Source organism: Zootoca vivipara, chromosome 6 (genome assembly GCF_963506605.1).
Source record: "Zootoca vivipara chromosome 6, rZooViv1.1, whole genome shotgun sequence".
NCBI classification, from domain to species: Eukaryota; Metazoa; Chordata; class Lepidosauria; order Squamata; family Lacertidae; genus Zootoca; species Zootoca vivipara.
Window position 1 is genome coordinate 33,330,520 of NC_083281.1, and position 19,601 is coordinate 33,350,120.

At 45.5% G+C, this 19,601-nt stretch overlaps 1 protein-coding gene across 2 annotated transcripts in view; it reads left to right on the forward strand.

The window, feature by feature from the left end:
- Positions 1–19,601, forward strand: part of TCEA3 (transcription elongation factor A3) — a 25,618-nt gene continuing 6,017 nt past the window's right edge. Inside the window, exons 1-13 of one of the 2 annotated variants that reach the window (XM_060275756.1) lie at positions 1–245; positions 446–524; positions 6,889–6,951; positions 7,975–8,080; positions 8,852–8,984; positions 11,970–12,029; positions 12,707–12,784; positions 13,361–13,438; positions 15,257–15,408; positions 16,097–16,152; positions 17,138–17,293; positions 17,642–17,788; positions 19,008–19,079. In XM_060275756.1, the coding sequence (XP_060131739.1) occupies positions 456–524; positions 6,889–6,951; positions 7,975–8,080; positions 8,852–8,984; positions 11,970–12,029; positions 12,707–12,784; positions 13,361–13,438; positions 15,257–15,408; positions 16,097–16,152; positions 17,138–17,293; positions 17,642–17,788; positions 19,008–19,079 (1,170 nt within the window). In that variant the 5' untranslated portion in view covers positions 1–245; positions 446–455. Of the gene's footprint in view, positions 525–6,888; positions 6,952–7,974; positions 8,081–8,851; positions 8,985–11,969; positions 12,030–12,706; positions 12,785–13,360; positions 13,439–15,256; positions 15,409–16,096; positions 16,153–17,137; positions 17,294–17,641; positions 17,789–19,007; positions 19,080–19,601 lie in introns of both variants that reach the window. The other variant, XM_060275755.1, reaches the window with a different exon arrangement.

The following is a 19,601-nucleotide window of genomic DNA, read 5'->3' on the forward strand; positions in this document are numbered from 1 at the left end:
GCCTTTCCAGCCCCCGGCCTCAGCATCCAGCCCACCCCCCACCCACCCGCCTGAAGTCTTTCCACCCCTTAATCCTCGGCTCCTATATTTAGCCCATCCCCCTAGTGCTATTTTGACCCCATGGCAGTCATTTATAAGTGACCGAGTGGCCCCTCCCCTCTCCAGCACGCCTGCGTTATTTCGCCCTCCTTCCTTCCGCGTCAAACTTCTCCAGTGAGTGCGAAAACTTTCCCCTTATTCCGCAGGTACATTCCCCTCTTAAAAAACACCACCACCAAAAAGCACCAAAAACCAACAACTACAACTGTCATAAAAACCAGATCCGGATCCAGCTGGGTCCATTTCTTGCCCCACCCCCACCCCCCGCGACTCCCCGTTAAATATTTTCAGGAGCTCGCTTGAGTGAACCGTGGCATAGGTTTGTTTGTGTTTTTGTTTTTTGGAGAGGAGAAGCCATGGGGCAAGCGGAGGAGCTGATCCGAATAGGCAAAAAGCTGGATAAGATGGTGTCCAGGAAGAACATGGTAAGAGAAGCGGTGCGCGCGTGTGTTTTCGCTTTGCTTGTGTGCTTTTGTGTTTTAACTCTGCATGAACTCGCAGGAGTCAGTCAGTCGCTGGCACTGGGAGGTCCCTTTCGGGATTCAAGAAACAGTTGCTTTTAATGTGGTTTCCTGTGGTTTTCTCACTGCTCAGCAAACTTTTTGCAAAAGCGTCAGAATGAGAATCGAAGGAGCTGCGGCTCTCAACAGTTGCAGGGCGGGGAATCAGGGTTTGCGTTACAGTTGAGAATCGTTGTGCTCTTTAGGTGACCCGAGACAAGCAAAAATATATTATTCCCTGTGTTTGCTTTCTCTCTCTCCCCCACCCCCGCCTCAACCGTATTTGTGAGAGCTTCAGTTTTCTTTCAGGGACAGTGTCCGTCCCCCCCCCCCTTGCTCCTGCAGATCTCCAAGTGGGCAGTCCCTAAGAGGATTTGGAGAGAAGGTATGTAGACAACAGGTGTTTGGCAGGAGTCTGGCAATGTAAATTTAATCTTTGCCTGGTGTCTTGCTGCAGGGATGGCAGCAGAGAAGTAAAAATAATGTATGTGTGTTGGAAAAGGGGAGAGAAGAGAGGACCCACCCACCCCCAGCATTGCCTTCCTCCATCCAGCTACATGGGAAGATGTGTGTGTGTGCGCGCGCGCGCGCGCGACCACAATTTAAAGGCTGGAAAATAAAAATTACATGCCACTCCAATCTGCAAGCGGTGAGAGCTGGAAGGAACCAACTTTTATTTTATATACTGTCATCTTTTATGTGAACTGCTCTGAGACCTCTGGGTATAGGGCGGTATATAAATTCTAATAATGATAATAATACAATGCATTAATATACAGCTATCCTTTTTGGGGTGCGGCTCAAACCTTTGACCTTGGTGTTATCAGCCCCATACTCTAACCGGCTGAGATGGTGGTGCCTTTGGGACATATGGTTTTATTTGCACATATATGCAACCTGAGCATAACATAGAGGGGCTCACAGCATTAGCACCCAGGACAGCTTAAACATCCTCCTGTGTCTCCAGCTTGCTTCCAGCTCACGCAAACTACACTGGTGTGTGTGTGTGGGGAGGCCCAATGATTTGTTCTGTGGCACAGAGCAACTTCTTTGCTTATGCTAATTGTGGTGCTTAACTCGTCAGCCAAAGCCATTACCAAGAGGAAGGGGCTGCTTTGGCAAGCTTGCTCTTGGACATTACAGAATCCCAAGGGTTGGAAGGGATTCCGGGCATCATCAAACTCATAACAATTTATTAGTACAATTGCAAAAGCGATTGGGGGGTTTGTGTGCTATGTTGTACCGTATCGGGCAGATGCTTCACCTGTGATGGACATAGGGTTATGTCTTTAATAGTAACATTTGATTAGGTTATCTGTGTTTTGTAAGTCATTTTGAGACATTCTGGATCCGTTCACATAACCGCTTACTTGAAATCCGGCTGCTGTCTCGTTGCTAGTTTCATAGCTACAATCCATATTGACCCTGTTGCTTCTTGACAAATGTTGCTTGATTTGTAAAACACCCCCCCCTTTAAATCAGCTTCAGTGCAACTAGAAAACCTATGCTGAATTCATTGTATTCTTAAGAATGGAGTGTACAGTTAAGATGGCTGTTGCCCATGCGCAAACAAGAGCACATGTAAAAATGAGTGTGCATGTGCAGATGATAGCATCATGAATAGAAATGTTGCAGGGGTGGGGAAAGCAAGAAGGTCTTGTGCATTGGGTGAAGACACCCCCCTCCAATGTGGACGCATTGGGTGGGGAGAGAAACTTTCTGTATTTTAAGCTGCTAATGTGAATGCTATGTACTAAGAAACTTAGAATCTTAGAGTTGGAAGGGACCCCGTGAGCATAGCTGCCAAGTTATCCCTTTTTTAAAGGGATTTTCCCTTATGCTGAATAGGCTTCCTCGCAAGAAAAGGGAAAACTTGGCAGCTATGCCCGTGAGTCATCAAGTCCAACCCCCTGCAATGCAGGAATCTCAGCTAAAGCATCCATGACAGGTGGCCATCCAACCTCTGCTTAAAAACCTCCAAGGAAGGACTTGTTCTGATTGGTGGGAGATGCAAACTTTCCCATTTCACACCTGGCTCTTCAAGGCACAGCTATGGAGTTGAAAAGCTAGACAACCTCACCGTCAATGCATGTTTACTCTGCCATGTGTGGCAATTGCTCATTGGCTTCTGGAGCTGGGTGTGTTAGTAAACTGATTGTAGCATTTTCCTTTTTAATGATTAGATCACTCACATGCGAGAAGGGAATCGAACTGAGTGCTAACTTTGTTTTAAAAAGCGCCCCTAATGGGTAAAATAGGGATCTAAGGGGGGGGAGGCTAGATTAGGGACAACTAGAAGACATGTTCTTGCTGAGGACGTTAGGACCCCTCCCAGCAAAATGAGCAGGAGGGTCCCTGAATGTGGCAGGGCTGGCTTACCACTATGGATAGGGAGCCTCATGTCATGTCCTCTCTCCCCAGACCTCACCCCTCATCAGCCTTGCTTTCACACTATCCTTGAGCCTTTTTGCCTGGCTGGGATGCTGATAATGCCTGTTCCTTGCCTGATGGAGGATAAAATGGCCTCTCTGCCCGGCCCTTGAAATTTGGACCCCAGGCCATCCCCCTTGCCCGTTCTTCTGCATACCAGAATGTGTTTGCCCTGTGAGATGTGCCCTGGAACTCCAATCAAGTCTTTTGCTTGTCTGCAGGGAGGAAAGAGAAGAGTGTGTGTTCAAAGGAAGCTAGCCCCATTGTATAAAGGCAAAATTTGCATTTGTTACCCCACCCACTTTTACCAGTGGCCCCGCCCACCCTTGGATTGTCCCTTTGGAAGGTTGCCCAGGAGGGAATGCAGCCCTTGGGCGTACTCCTATAACACCATATGTGGCCGGAGTGGAGAAGACACAAGTCCACACAGTGCAAAATTCTCTAAGTGCACAGCTGTCCTTGCATTATCTCCCTATGGACAGGTTCTGTTGCATTTACTCGAGAATGGACACAATCTTTTTTAAAAAATGTATTTATATCTCTCCCCCCCCCCAGGAGCTCAAGGTGGCATAAGTTATTCTCCCCTCCTTCCATTATTCTCCACAAGAACCCTGCAAGGTAGGTTAGGCTGAGGTTCCAGGCCACCCACCCAGTGAGCTTTATGACCGAGTGGGGATTTGAACCCTGGTCTCCCAGCTCCTAGTCCGGCACTCAAACCACTACACCACAATAGAGTTGGTGTAGGTCAGTGGATGTTTTGCCATTCTTATTTCACTTGAGCGGTCTGAGGATTTTGTCCTTTGGCTCCCTGGCAATACTCAGCAGAAGGTGAACCATGGAGCAAGATTTGCACCTTGAGTTGAAGTTAATGTTTGACTTCCCTTGCAAACTTTGCTCTAGTATGCAATGACTGCAAATAACTCCTCCCTACCAGATCTGCTTCAACACCCACCCCTCCACCGACTTAAGGCCAATATTTGAAGGTTCTGCTGCAACCGCTGCAATTTTGCAGATAATGCTGGCATGGGGGGGGGGAGGCTTTCCTGCTTTAGGGAGACTCTGACCTGGGAAGGGAGTATGAAGAAACACAGGAATCTGCCCTATAATGTGTCAGACCCATTGGTCCATCTAGCTCAGTATTGTCTACACTGACTGGCAGCAGCTCTCCATCTGGAGCCTTGACATCTGGAGAGAGGGGTGTGTGGCTTAGGGAGAGACCCGAGGGCCAGTTTGAGAAGCTAGGTGGGCCACATTTGGCCCTCTGGCCTGAGATTCCCTACTCTTGCCTTAGGGACCAGAAACCTGAGCACACAATGGGCAATATGAAAGAAATCTCAACGCCCCCCCCCCAAACCAGAAGTATTAAGGGTGCACTCACCCTATTCTAACTATGCAGGGATCAAGGAGTTTACTGATGTTCTCCCCTCCCTGTATAGGTACCTCTTTGTCAATAATAATATAATAATAACAATAAATTTATTATTTATACCCCGCCCATCTGGTTGGGTTTCCCCAGCCGCTCTGGGCGGCTCCCAACAGAATATCAAAAATACAATAAAACATCAAACATTAAAAACTTCCTAATAGACGGATGCGGAAATCAGAATCTCTGTGGTGTAAAATGTTTGCAATGTGCATGTTTGTGACATCATCATGGAGAGCAATGGAAACAAATTGGTGATTCCCTCCAGGGTGGATTTGATTTAAATCACGAGTCAGTAAGGCTTGATTTAAATCATAGTTTTCTACATAAAGACTAATTCTTGCTGGTACAACTTTAATATGCTAGTAGATGAAGATTTTTAGAATAACAACTTTTCATATTAGTTTTTTTTATCCCCAGTTCAATAGGTTAATCATTCATACTGTATTTGGACAACTTTTCTGTTGTACTTAGGAAGGAGAAAAATAATCATTACATTAATAATAACAAATTAAATAGATTTATTCAACTGAAACAATAACATTACAGCATATGTTACTTGTTTAAACAAACATCCATGTTTGTTAACTAATTTGGCTAAACAAAAACAATATATATATATACAGTATTAAGAAACTTAGACTGTCAGCCCAGCCTACACATGAAAAACTTAAATACTGTCCACTCCAAACAATCAGAAAAATGTTGTTTCTATTCTATTCACTGAACTTCTGGAAACTTAGCACTGAAGGGGTTGATTCTGTATTCATAGGTTTGTAGAACAATAGGATTAAGGTCTATTTCTCAACTCTGTTCATGTTATAACATTTTTGCTGTGAAGAAGAGGCATGTGATCTCTGCTGAGTCAAATTCAGTTTTGAGAACTGTAAACCGAGCATCTGTGATAATATCTTGTAGGCAGAGAAACTTCTCAATAATCTTACAAAAACCTCTGGAAGAGCATGACATTGTGAATGCATTAATGGAATTTATTTACCAAAAAAATTAAACATATACAACCTTATTCTACATAATTAAAAAAACCCTAATCTTTATTTCATGATGGAATAACCTTTGGATGGTAATATATTTTCCTCAAAAAGCATTTTATTTTTAAAAAATCCGTTTTAAAACAAAAAAATCTGATTTTTTGATTTTTTTTTTAAAAAATCATTGATTTTTATCCACCCTGATTCCCTCACCCACCCATCACCTGTGAGAGAGTTTTTGTTTTCCCAAAGGCAAGAGAGCCCACTGGAAGTCACATGTGCTGCCTGCTTGGGCTGCTGTGGCAAATTGCAGAAGTTATTTGCGACGCAGACAGATGTGCGTTGACAAGGAAACAACATTTGACTTTTGCAATGTCAGGTTTCTGCAAAGATCCGTGGTGGTGCCGACACTTTCCCCTGAAAGGGGAAAGGGGATGGGGACGGGACATGTGGCCCCATGTTCTTGCAAATGGTACATGTTGGCCACAGAAACCTCCAGCCCATGTTGTTTTCCTAATAATAATTTAATAATAATAATTTATTATTTCTACCCCGCCCATCTGGCTGGGGTTCATTCATTGCAATGTGGCAAATTCAAGCTTGGGCTGTGCCACTGGAAACCTGGCACCTAGTGGCATGGCAAAATATGCATAAGTTGAAAGGTGGACAGGACTGTCGTGATGCATGCCAGGAGTCATTGCAGTCTGGCTCCATCGCAAGCACAGGCTGCCTGCCTGCCTGTGGCTCCCTTTTTACAACCACAGTCAGACACTGAGTTGGTATGGTCTCAAGCAGTGTCAGGAGTGAGCCAGCAATGTCATCAGATCATCATCTGAAGCCCATCTTCATGTCTGGAATGTGGCAACATGAGAACGGACCTTTTCTGTGGTGGCTCCCCAATGGAAGAATGCTCTCCCCAGGGAAGATCACCCGATGCGCCTTCGTTACATATCTTTAGGCACCAGGCAAAAACATTCCTTTTCTCCCAGTGGCAAGAAGAGGAAGAGCAGCTCTAAGGGGCTCTGGTGGTTCATTGTGGGCCTCCTGCTTGAGCCATGAACCTTAGCTTAGAGTGTGCCTGCTGACCACTGAGGGCATCCTGCCAGAAGGTTAGCTCCGCCTCCCCTTCTGGGCTGCCTTTCTGGCACCAGCAATCAGCAGTGAGCAGGGGTAAAAGTGGATGGAATGAAACGAACGCTCATTGACTGACATGCCCTTCTCTGTCCTCCATCCAGGCAAGCCAAAAGCACGACGGAGTGTCCTAGCCAGGAAACTCCCAAGGGCCAGATACAATGGTCTTGGAGGGCTGCATCTGCCCCCTGGGTCTGAGGTTCCCCACCCATGCCTCAGAGATTGCCACTGACAATTCCTACATTAGGCATATTGCAGGAGACAAGGAGAATGTATTTTAAGGCACGTCAATATTGTTTGTTTTCCCCTTTCTTAGGAAGGAGCTCTCGACCTATTGAAGAAACTGAACAGTTGCACAATGACCATCCAGCTGCTGCAGGTATCTGAATTCATGGGCATAAATACTCTAGGCCAGGGACCCCCAAACTCGGCCCTCCAGCTGTTTTGGTACTACAACTCCCATCATCCCTAGCTAACAGGACCTAGTGGTCAGGGATGTTGGGAATTGTAGTCCCAAAAGATCTGGAGACGCCGAGTTTGGGAAGCCTGCTCTAGGCCAACGAGGTGCTCTCTAGACATTTGCCTCATCTAAAAAATGGTGTTGGGAGAAGTTCAGAAAAGGGCAACCAAGAGGATCCGGGGGGTGGGGGGGTGGAGCAGCCCCACTACAGGGAAAGGGCCTAGCGTTTGGAACTCTTTAGTTTATAGAAAAGGTGAGGAACAAGGTGGCATGATAAATGTTTCTAACATAATTCATGGCCTTGAGAAAGTGGATGGGGAAATGTTTTTTTCCTCCTCTCTCATAACTTGCATTGACATCCAATGAAGCTGAATGTTAGAGGATTTGGGACAGATACAAGAAAGTATTTCTTCACGTGGTGCATAGTTAAGCTGGTGGCATCACGCCCAGAAGAGGCAGTGATGGCCACAAAATTGGATAGCTTTGAAAGAGGTTTGGACAAGTTCACGGAGGATGAGGCTACTAGCCGTGATGCCTACGCTCTGTCTCCATGGTCACAGGCAGTAATGCTTCTGAATACCAGCTGTTGGAAACCACAGTGGGAGAGTGTGGGTTGGCTGCTGTGAGAACAGCATACTGGACTAGATGGATCATTGGCCTGACCCAACAGGCTTTCCTTATGTTTGCTGGACCACAACTCCCACCACCCCTGTCACGCTGGCTGCTGCTGGGAATTGTAGCCCAACAACATCTGGAGGTCACTGCTTTGGCTTTGCAAGGTCAACTCTGACTGACATGGGCCCCTGAGTCCTCCAGCTGTTCCCTGGTCCCTTTTAAGTTGGAGACATGAAGGATTAAACCAGGGACCTTCCTGCATGCAAAGAGTTTGTAGCTGAGAGCTCTTGCATAAACTGCTGCTAATCCCTCTTCTCTGTCTCTCAGACCACAAGAATTGGCGTGGCTGTCAACGCGATCCGCAAGCACTGCGCTGATGAGGAGGTGATAACTCTGGCAAAAATCCTCATCAAGAACTGGAAGAGGTTGCTGGGTAAGAGAGGGGCAAGTGCTTTGTTGTGGGTGACAAAAAAATGCCAGCAGGTTCTCTGAGTATCACCATTAGAGAGCTGCTTAGACCTCAAGAAAACAGGAAATCGAGTTTTGAAATGTTAGAATGATTGTAAAACTATTGAAATGTATATAACTGAATCATAAATAAAAAAAATTTAATGAAAGTTTTTTAAATTAAAATTTGAGATGCTCACAAAGCAAGCAGAAGTGGAGGGTGCTAGAAAAATATCGCAGGGCTTACTGTATATACGTTTCCGAGCACAGTTCAAAGTGTTGGTGCTGACCTTTAAAGCCCTAAATGGCCTTGGTCCAGTATACCTGAAGGAGCGTCTCCATCCCCATCGTTCTGCCCGGACTCTGAGGTCCAGTACCAAGGGCCTTCTGGCAGTTCCCTCGTTGCGAGAAGCAAAGTTGCAGGGAACCAGGCACAGGACTTTCTCGGTAGTGGCGCCTGCCCTGTGGAACGCCCTCCCATCAGATGTCAAAGAGAAAAACAGCTACCAGATTTTTAGAAGACCTCTGAAGGCAGCCCTGTTTAGGGAGGCTTTTAATGTTTAATAGACTATTTTATTTCATTTTTCTGTTGGAAGCCGCCCAGAGTGGCTGGGGAAACCCAGCCAGATGGGCGGGGTATAAATAAATTTATTATTATTATTATTATTATTATTATGAAACTACTAACAAAACTAGAAAACACAGAAGACTTTACAATATTTGATTGTACCTGGGTGTCCCATTTTCTCTCTTTTAGAGTCGGGGACGGAGAAGGGTAAAAAGGAGAAAGAGAGAGACAAAGGGATTGATAGCCCTGGCTGGAAAACTGAAGACACCATTTCCCACCCTGTGAATCTCTGCAAAAGTTCTGATGGAAAGCAAAAAGACCGGTATTCACATGTTAGGGCCATTCACAGCTTTTAGTGCAAGGAGGTGCAAACGTTGATTTGAATCGGGTCCATTTGTCTTCCTTCAAAAATGTGATTCTGTTGCAGATATCACATTTTCTGAGTCGACAAATATTGTTACTGGTAAAATTGCTATTCCCCCCCAGTTAGCAGGAAACCAAAGGAAAGGGAGATGAAAGCATTGGATGCAGGAAAAGCAACAGAAAGAACAAGTTCTCAAAGTACCAAAAATGTTACATAATTCGCAATGCATTACAGAATTAAGAAATGTCTTCAGCAGGAGCAACACTTCTTACCACCACTTCTAACTACTTGCAAAGATATACCTCTGTAACCTTTTCCTTTGCTACTAGAACGTAGCCAAATGCTAACATACATATGATGATATAATTTGCTTTACACTACCCTTAGATTCCTTTGAGATGGAGGGCAGTCTAGAACCATATATGTTGATGATGAGCAGCAGCAACAACAATAGCACAATATTATTATGCCTAAGAGTGACTTTTTGCATCTGTGGCTGGTTTGTATTAGGGAAAATTGCTTTGCAAAAATGTGTATACAGTCGTACCTTGGTTTTCAAACAGCTTAGTTCTCGAACGTTTTTGCTCCCGAACGCTGCAAACCTGGAAGTGACCAAAATGCAGCTTCTGATTGGCTGCAGGAGCTTCCTGCAGCCAATCAGAAGCTGCACTTTGATTTCCAAACATTTTGGAAGTCGAACAGACTTCTGGAACGGATTCCGTTCGACTTCCAAGGTACGACTGTATTCAGATGAATCTGTTGTTGAAATTTCGGGATGCCACAGGCTGATGTGGAAATGTGGAGAACTGAGTTTAAGATTGGAAAATGAGAAACTGAAATGGACAGGTTTTCCCCATCCCTACTCAAGAAATTTAAGTTTTAGATGAGTCTCTAGGGTGGGAGGCTTAACCAGAATGAAATCACTTATATGTCACCCCTTATTTTTGAACAGGATATCCTTGAAGGCAACCGTAGGGACATTTAATTGGGCCTAAGCATATGCAAAACCAGCATCTCAGCTCCTGCCCAATTTCTAGGGAGTTTCTTATTTTAACCTAAGATAAGACATCCTGTTATGCAGGCGCTCACTTCGCCATGTTCTCTGCTTGTGCTTGGAAAAATGCCCATCTTGGTTGCCAGGCCCTGTTTAGTTTCGCTTTCCACTCCAGTGCCTGTAACAGCAACTATATCGCTTGTTCTGTGTCATTTGCAAAATGGTGGGGTGAGCCAGGATTTTCCCTGGACCTTGTTAACCACCGTTTGACAGATGGCAGAGCTGCTCTGCGCTGATAACTTTGGGGAATGCTCTGAGCGCAGTTAAACAGAGAGAGAGCTTCCAGTCTTCTTGCTGCTACCCAGTTTGCTGCAGATGTTGAGCATCAGATAGGTAAAGCGTCGTTTTACAATTGTCTTATGGCCAGCAACCAGGTGGCATAGAAAAGATTCAGGGCATGGATCCACAGAGTTGCTGCCATGTTGGGATTCCAGCTTTGGCTGACCAGACACGTATGAAAACTTGAGTGCATTCTTATGAGATGCTCATTTGATCAATTTCCACAGGTGCTGCAATGTGACAGGAGAAAGGCACGAGCCGTTTTTTAAAAACAAGATGAAGATTTCTGGCTAGCCACATGCTTGCACCTTCCTCCTGCCACATTGCAAGACTGGTTTTGATTTAGTGGCAATGCCAAAGCACTAAATCTATATTGCTCTGGGGATTTCCATGTTAGGACAGAAAAATGTGCATCATTAGCACTATTAAATGTAAATCAAAGGGGAAAATATGCATGTGGGTTCCAATGCCACAGCTTGGGAGTCAGAGGTGGGTCTGGGGTATGGGCCAGTTGAAAACTACTGTGCCAGTGAACGTTACTGATCTAAAGTAGGTGCACATTTAGAATTCATATGTTGCGGAAAGCAAGCCAGCTAATTTCCCGATCCAAATCAACCCAGATAAATTCTTCAATTAAGATCACCCCAAATCTGTTCCTCTTCTATTCATTCAGCCCCAGTTAATTTCCCCAAAGAGCATCCTCCATATCAGTTCAATTCTCTTTCAATTATTTCTTTTTTTAAAAAAAAAAAGGCATTTATGTACTGAACACGCTCTAAGCAGAGGATAATCATACAAAGGATAAAGCAATTTGAAATTCCTCATAAAGCTGAACATAAACCTCGTTGCGAGAAGCCAAGTTACAGGGAACCAAGCAGAGGGCCTTCTCGGTAGTGGCACCCCCCCTGTGGAACGCCCTCTCACCAGATGTCAAAGAGAAAAACAACTACCAGGCTTTTAGAAGACACCTGAAGGCAGCCCTGTTTAGGGAAGCTTTTAGTGTTTAATAGCTTATTGTATTTTAATATTCTGTTGAAAGCTGCCCAGAGTGGCTGGGGAAACCCAGCCAGATGGGTGGGGTATAAATAGTAAATTATTATTATTATTATTTATTATTTATTATTATTATTACCTTATGTTGCCTGCTGGACTAAGAAAGTCTTTGGCAGGGCTCAGAGTTAGCTCCCCTTATACAGTGGGACCTCGACTTACGAATTTAATCCGTTCCGGATGCACACTCGTAGGTCGAAAACTTCGTAAGTCGAGTTTCCCATAGGAAAAGCGGTTTCCCATAGGAATGCATTGGAAACGGAAAAATTCGTAAGTCGAGGAAACCGCATCTAGCTGCGAACGGGTTTTCCGTTCGGATGTCGAAAAATCATAAGCGCGCGGCCACTTTTTCCGTTCGTAACTCGAAAACGTTGGATGTGAAGTAGCTTGTAAGTCGAGGTCCCACTGTATTATATGATAAGTTCAAGAGGTAAATTCTGCCAACTAGAGAAGCCACCTCTACTGACAGCACAGACACTGAAATGCATGATGCTGGAGAAGGCAAACTGAAGAATGCCAAATTCAGGCAATCTAACATCATGCTATGTCTCTATATGCAGAGATCCCAGAAGTGCTTCAGCTACATCGAAAAAATCCCACTTGGAACCTAAAAAAGAGAGGTACATGTCCTTATCTTTCATCAGTGGATCTCATAATATTTCTATTTCCTGGGAAACAATATTGCCAGTGGAGACTGATCCCTTAGGGCAAGGGGCTCACTGCCCCACCTCCAGCCTGCCATCAGCCAGCCCCACCTGCCTGCATTCTTACCTGTGACCTATCCAGGGGGTAGCACTGCCTATCGGCTTCTTCTTCCTCCTCCCTGATCCCATTGTTACCCTTGCAGTACTTGGCAGGGAGGAGGGTGGGGACAAAACTAGGCTTGGTTGGCCCTGCCTATCCTAGGCTCTGGCTCCCCCTACTTTTTGGACTCCCTACACCCCACCCCACCAGTTCCAATGGGCTCCCGCCATAGAAGACCCTTGGCCATGAAGTCCAGGCATCCATTTCCCAGGTTAACGTTAGGGGGTGGAGATTGCATAGCTTGGTGATAGGACACATGCTTTACCTGCAGGAAGCCCCAGGTTCAATCCCTAGCACCTCCAGTTTAACAATTGGGTGGGAGATGATGGGGAATAATCTGCCTGAGACCCTGCCGGTCAGAGTGGACAACACCAGGCTAGATGGACAACATAGTCCAATCTGGTCTAAGGCAGTTAGCATGTGTTCCAAGCTAACAGTCTGGCAATTCATAGCTCTTTTTTTGCACTTTGTACCCTTCCCCCCCATCAAAAAGAAGAGACTCCGAAGACTCAAGATCTTCCACCTCGACTGCTGCTTCCTCCTCCTCTCCCAAGAGGCTGTCAACGGACAGGTAAGCTACTTTGTCAGCTTTGCATAGCTGGCCTTTTAACATGGCGCCATTGCTAGCTTCACAAGCCCAGGAGGGCTTTTATCCCTGTTACAGTCCATAGTGTTCAGAGAAAGTGTTTGACTGGTCCCCAGAGCGGATGGGCGGTTTCCTAGTCTAGTCCTTCCTGGTTCTTTATTTCATATGTTACCCTTTATCTTCCTTGAAACGGTGAGCCAAGAGCTGCGCTAATAAACAGGGTCCCATCCGCAGCATACATTTGAAGCACAAGTATACCGCTTTAACAGTCATGGCTTCCTCAAAGCATCCAGGGAGCTGTAGTTTATCCCTCACAGAACTTCAGTTCCAAGCACCTTTAGCAAACTACAGGTCCCAGAATTCCTTGGCGGAAGTTTAATGTTGTGCGGTGCTGCTTAGTGCAGATGGGGCCATTAAAAAGAACTAAACATTATATACCGAGGATAGTGGCCTGGGGTTAATGTTAATAAAATTTAAATACACATGGGAATCCCCCCCACTCCTGTTGCAGTGAGTGTGTTTTGGCATCTTATTTGTTGCACCTCTTTGTCTTCCTTACAGGAGGGCATCCACTGGCTCCAATCCAGCTGCATCTCCTCCTGGGTCTCGGAAAAATTCTACCGATAGCAAAGAGGAAAGGTATGGCTGGGTATTTTTGTGTCCTCTCCCAAGTGGGGAGGGGGAAGATGAAACTGGATATAAAGATCCCCCAGTGAGCTTCATGGCTGATGGGGGATTTGAATCCTGGCCTCCCAGATTCTAGTCCCACGTTCTAACCACAACACCACACTGCCACGAATTTGAGCCATAAAAAAACATTAAGGAGAGGCTGGCTGGATCAAACCAATGGTCCATCTGGCACATTATCATTTTCCCAAAATCTGTTAATCAGATGCCCCTAGGAAGCCAGTTATTGCTTCTCTGCAAATGGTATTTTTGTGGAATATTCTGCCCATAGAGTTTTTCTGTTTCCAACTTTAAACAGCTGCTGAAATGTGTTTTTATTATATATAGATATTACTGTATATGGCTTTGATTTTGATTTTTTTTACAATATAGTAGTATAGATATTAGATATTTGTATAAATAAGTAAAATAAATAAACTTGAAGGATGCCTATATCCATCAGGACTAATAGCTGTGGTTGCTTCGTCCTCCATGAACTCGTCCAATCTCCTTTTAAATCCACCCAAGTTAGTGGTGCTGACCTTTAAAGCCCTAAACGGCCTCGGTCTTGTATACCTGAAGGAGCATCTCCTCCCCCATCATTCACTGAGGTCCAGCGCTGAGGGCCTTCTGGCGGTTCCCTCACTGCAAGAAGCTAAGTTACAGGGAACCAGGCAGAGGGCCTTCTCGGTAGTGGCACTCACCCTGTGGAATGCCCTCCTATCAGATGTCAAAGAGAACAACAACTACCACATTTTTAGAAGACATCTGAAGGCAGCCCTGTTTAGGGAGGCTTTTAATGTTTAATAGATTATTGTATTTTATTTTTCTGTTGGAAGCCGCCCAGAGTGGCTGGGGAAACCCAGCCAGATGGGCGGGGTATAAATATTATTATTATTATTATTATTATTATTATTATTATTAGTGTCCCATCTGTTGACATACCTTGTGGCAGCAAGTTCCATAAGTTAACGACTGTTTTGAAGAAGTCCTTCTTGTCCCTTCTGAATCTCTCTGTTCATTTCACTGCGTGGTTCTCCAGTTCTAGCATTGGTGGGGGACTATGTTATTGCTAGTGTGCAATTGCCTTGCAAGCTGAAATTCGGAGAGAAGACTAGGCTGGAACAGAAAAAAAAAAATAGACAGAAGCATTTAGTTATTCATTTTTGTGTTTTTATATTGCCATCCTCCCTGTGATCCTTGGATGAAGAGCAGTATATAAATTTAACAAATGAAATGTTATGTTATGTAAGCCCCCTCTGGTCTGGAGTGGTGCAGGCTAGACTGCTGATGACCTCAGTAAGAACTAGACTTAAAAGGAGAGCTTAAAAGGGGGGACATTAATAATAATAATAATAATAATAATAATAATAATAATAAATATATTATTTATACCCTGCCCATCTGGCTGGGTTTCATGGCGATATTTGCCCAGTGGCGAACGGTGCCGCTCAGCTGCCCGGGGCGACAGCCCCTGGGGAGGGGGCGTCGCTCCGCAGTGCGTGCGCATCGTGATGTTACGACGCACAACTCGCGCGCCAGGACGGACTGTGCATGTCTGCACATGTGCAGTCCGTCCGGGTGGCTGGCGCGCCCGGCAATCCGCTCCGTAGCAATGCACTTTTTCTTTCTGCTTGGGCGGAGGAGGCGAGGGGCGGACTAGGGTCCGGGGGCACTGCCCACGCGCTAATGGAGCTTGTATGGAGCTAGGCCCCCGCCCCTCCCTTGCTACGTGCCTGTATTTGCCATCTTCTGCTTTTGCAAAGACCTGTTGTTTTCTGCCCTCTTCAGCAAAGCTAGGCCAGATGTGCCCAAGACCCCAATCAGCCCCATCACTCCGACATTTTCATCTTCCACCTGCTTCTTGGCATCATGCTACCTGACAGGAGACTCCGTCCGGGACAAATGCATTGAGATGGTCTCCGCGGCTCTGAAAATGGATGGTGAGAGGCCAAAATACGCCTCTGTGGCTCAGGAAACTTTCCACCTGGGATGGGGAAGCGGAGGGCCTTCAGGTGCTGTGCAGGCCGGGGGCGGCGAGAAAAAAGGAAAATAGTGTGAGGAGAGGTAGCTGAGGCAGCTCTCGGCGGTAGTTGCTCTCACTCCAGTTATCAAGTTGACGGGGGCTGAAGGAGGCAAGCCAGTCACCCGTGTTGCAGCCGGCAAAGGGGATTTTCAAGCAGTGTTACAATGTGGCCAAAAAAAAAAAATGCTCAACAACTTTTGGTGTCCTGATTTTCACTTTTTAAAATGTGGCAACCCTAGGTTAGGGAAGCAATGGGGAAATGCAGATGGAATCCAGAGAGGAAAATATGAATAACGCTTCATTGAGCAAACTGAACCAAAAACAGTGTGTAATTCAAGTAGAAAAAACAAAACCTCAAGAGAGGTTTTGTCTTTCTTAGTTCAAGCATTGTACAGAGGAAGGAGACATTAACACATACACAGAGGAGGAACTCCCTCAGAACTACCAGGGCATGAGCTGCCTCAGCAAAAGTCCTGCCATTCTGGCTGGTTGCTAAGCAACACCTCTCCCTCCCCCCCCACCTGGTTGGCTTTAATGCTAACAAGAATTAACTCCTAAGTTGCACACAGAATGATCTCTTGTGTTCCGCTTCCTTTTCTCCTCAGATGATTACAAGGAGTTTGGAGTCAATTGCGACAAGATGGCAGCTGAAATTGAAGATCATATCCTTTGGATAGGATGGGTTCCGTGGGCCAGAACAGTGTTTTGCTATCACTCACTCCAGGGCTGTCTTTTAGTCTTACCTTCCCATCTAAAAAATTGGGATACTGTTGCTGATCCCTAGGGTTCTACCTTACAAAACGGTTATATATATATATAATATAAATATGAAGTACTGGAAGCACTTTGTAAATGAGCTCTATAGTATTGCTTCTGGGCTCCAAAACAGATGATAAATAATAATAATAATAATAATAATAATAATAATAATAATTTGTATCCCGCCCTCCCCGGCCAAAGCTGGGCTCAGAGTAAGTAAGTAACAACAAGTAAAAATAGCACAGTGTACATAAAATCACACAGTCAATTAATTAAAATACATTTTAAAATCAATTCGGAATCAAATTAATGGCAACCATTGGGTTAGAGTTCTATGAGGATTACAGAAGGAGAGGGGGGGGGTCAGACTGTGCCTTGGCCAAAGGCCTGGCAGAACAGCTCCATCTTGCAAGCCCTGTGGAAAGATGTCAAGTCCCGCAGGGCCCTAGTCTCTTGTGACAGAGCGTTCCACCAGATTGGGGCCACGGTCGAAAAAGCCCTGGCTCTGGTCGAGGCCAGCCTAACCTCCCTGTGGCCTGGAATCTCCAAGATGTTTTTATTTGAAGACCGTGAGGTCACATATCCAGAGAGACGGTCCCGAAGGCACGCGGGTCCTGGGCTGTAAAGGGCTTTAAAGGTTAAAACCATGAGAGATGAGATCTCATGATACACACAGTGGAGGCTGGCCTGCTATCTATGATGCATGGCAATCAGGGTTTGGGGCAGAGATCTGTTGCATTGCCTCCTAACTGAAATCCTTTTCACTAGCAATGCTGAGGATTGAACCCGGGGCCTTCCCCACACAGAGCATGCGCCCTGCCAACTGCGCTGTTGACCCATTTCATTCTGTGTATTATCCTTTTCGCCCTTCTTCCTTGACGCTTCCACATATCTACCAGGAGCTGAAGGGCACTGATATGAAGTATCGCAACCGTGTGAGGAGCCGCATTAGCAACCTGAAGGACCCCAAGAATCCTGGCTTGCGCCGAAACGTGTTGTCCGGAGCCATTCCGCCCAGCCTCATTGCCAGGATGACGGCAGATGTAAGTAGGGAGGAGAAGGAACAGGCTGGACTATAACTTTTTCCATCCGTGGTGGGGAATCTCTGTCCCGCGGGCCTCATTAGGGGCATGGGCCATTTTGGCCAAGCCTCACTTTCCTTCTGCACACCTGGCCTATAAGGGATGTCAGGTGTGAGCAGGTAAAAGATGTGGCCTGGCTGAAAAGGGGGTTTGCAGGGATGTGAATTGATCTGACGGCCTCTGCAGTTTCCTGTGCGTTGGTCTTTGCTAGCCCTAACAACCAGCTGATCGTTTGGGCTTGCAAAGTGCTGTGGCCAGTTTAGGACTGGTAGGGCAGAAAGTCTGCTCTAAGTAAGTAATTAATTGCAGGAAATGGCCAGCGATGAACTGAAGGAGCTAAGGAACGCCATGACCCAAGAAGCCATCCGAGAGCATCAGATGGCAAAGACCGGAGGCACCACGACCGACCTCTTCCAGTGCGGCAAATGCAAGAAGAAGAACTGCACCTATAACCAGGTGAGGTGAGGTGGGCTGGGCAGGTTCACATGGTAAAAAAACAACAAATCCCTCTGTGCTTCACAAGAGATCTCTGCAGTGAGCAAGAAAAGGGATGCAAAGGATGTTAATTTACCCATTGTAGATAAAGTCAATTTCAGGACCACAGAAACATCTGAGCAAGATCTACCCATATACGTACGTGTGTGTGTGTGTGTGTGTGTGTGTGTGTGTGTGTGTGTGTGTGTTTACCGTAATAAACCACAGTGCTTTTTAATTTATGTGTTGAAACATTTCAGCTCTTGCCTTCATCTGCTGCTCTGATAACAATGAATTGATGCTGTATCCAAGGTGGCAGTTATAGAGCTTTGAGGATGGCACACTCAAGATGCCTTCATTCCTCAGAGCCAAGCAGTGCTGGTCCTGTCCTCCAGGCTGAGGCCATGCGGTGTTAATGTGCCCGGTGTGTACACCCAGAAGGTCTCCCTCTTCGCTAACACAGTTGGATCTGTTGGCATCTCTTTAGCTATTATTGATAAGACTGACAGGCTGCGGTTCTCAGAACTGAAATTATTTGCCCCAGTCTTTTGGTCAAGATTGCAAATTTGTGGTTTCTAAAACGTGTGTAGATGGGTTGTAGTTTTACCCATGTACTGGATATGACACCCCCTCTTTTTGCACTCGGATTATATTGTACAATGTGCAGGTGGTGTTCTCGAGTATATAGTCTTTATATACCATTAATGCAAAAAAGGGCTTCCAAGTGGCTTGCAGATTATAAAAACCAGTTACACAAACATATAAAAATCCACCATTCTCTTTAAAGCAACTTAACAATTAGAACAGGAGCTTTGGGTTGAGAGATCAAGGGAATATCTGTGTAAACAGATGCAATATAATATAGATTGATATATAGCTATAGGCATTCTGTGTGTGTGCCCTGCCAGGCTCTTTGCTCTGTCTTTGGACTAGCAGAAGGGCAAAACGCAAAGCAAGCAACTGTGCTTAATTTATATAATTTATGCAAGTTTGCAGAATCCCACTTTCCTTTGTGCAAGATTGTAGCTTAAAGCTTGATGTGCCTAAATTTGATAGTGGCAATGAAAATGCTGGAATTTAGTTGTGAGGATTAAATTTGGGAAGCTGAGGCAGGTTCCTGGGCCTCTTTGCTACTGGAATTTGTGCTCCAGTTTGCTCAGAAAGGCAAACGCCCAGCTCACAGCTGACTTTCTCCTTCCAGGTGCAAACACGGAGTGCTGACGAGCCAATGACGACCTTTGTGCTGTGTAACGAGTGCGGGAACCGCTGGAAGGTAGTATCCACCCCACAAAAAAAGTTTTTATCTTGCACATTTTTTGTGTGTACACATCATACCTTAAAATATGCATTCATTTTACATTTTGGAATTCTCTCAAAATCTGTAGAAGGGCTAAAATGGAAGGATAACTTCATTGTGATCTGTGTATCGATTTGGGAAGTTTGAATGAATTTCGCTTAAAATGCAGGCAGAACAAAATCCCTGAGCATGCCTACTCATGCCACAAAGGGTGTGTATGCCTTCCCTTCCTAGCATACCAGCTTTACCTCTGTTGTCCCCTCATGTCTGTGGGAGGACATCCCATTTAGATATGGCCCAGGTCCCCTCAAGTTAAATCCCAGTGTGTGTGGGTCAAAATTTCGCGGCCCAATTCCTCAACCAAATCTGGGGATTGACCATGTTGGAGCTGGTGAAATTGTCTTTGTGTGGACACCTGGGGATGTTGAAGTTGAGGCAGGTGGGGCTTTCCTGCATGCAATGTCCCAGAAGATCCAGCAATGTTCAGAGAGTGTCCTT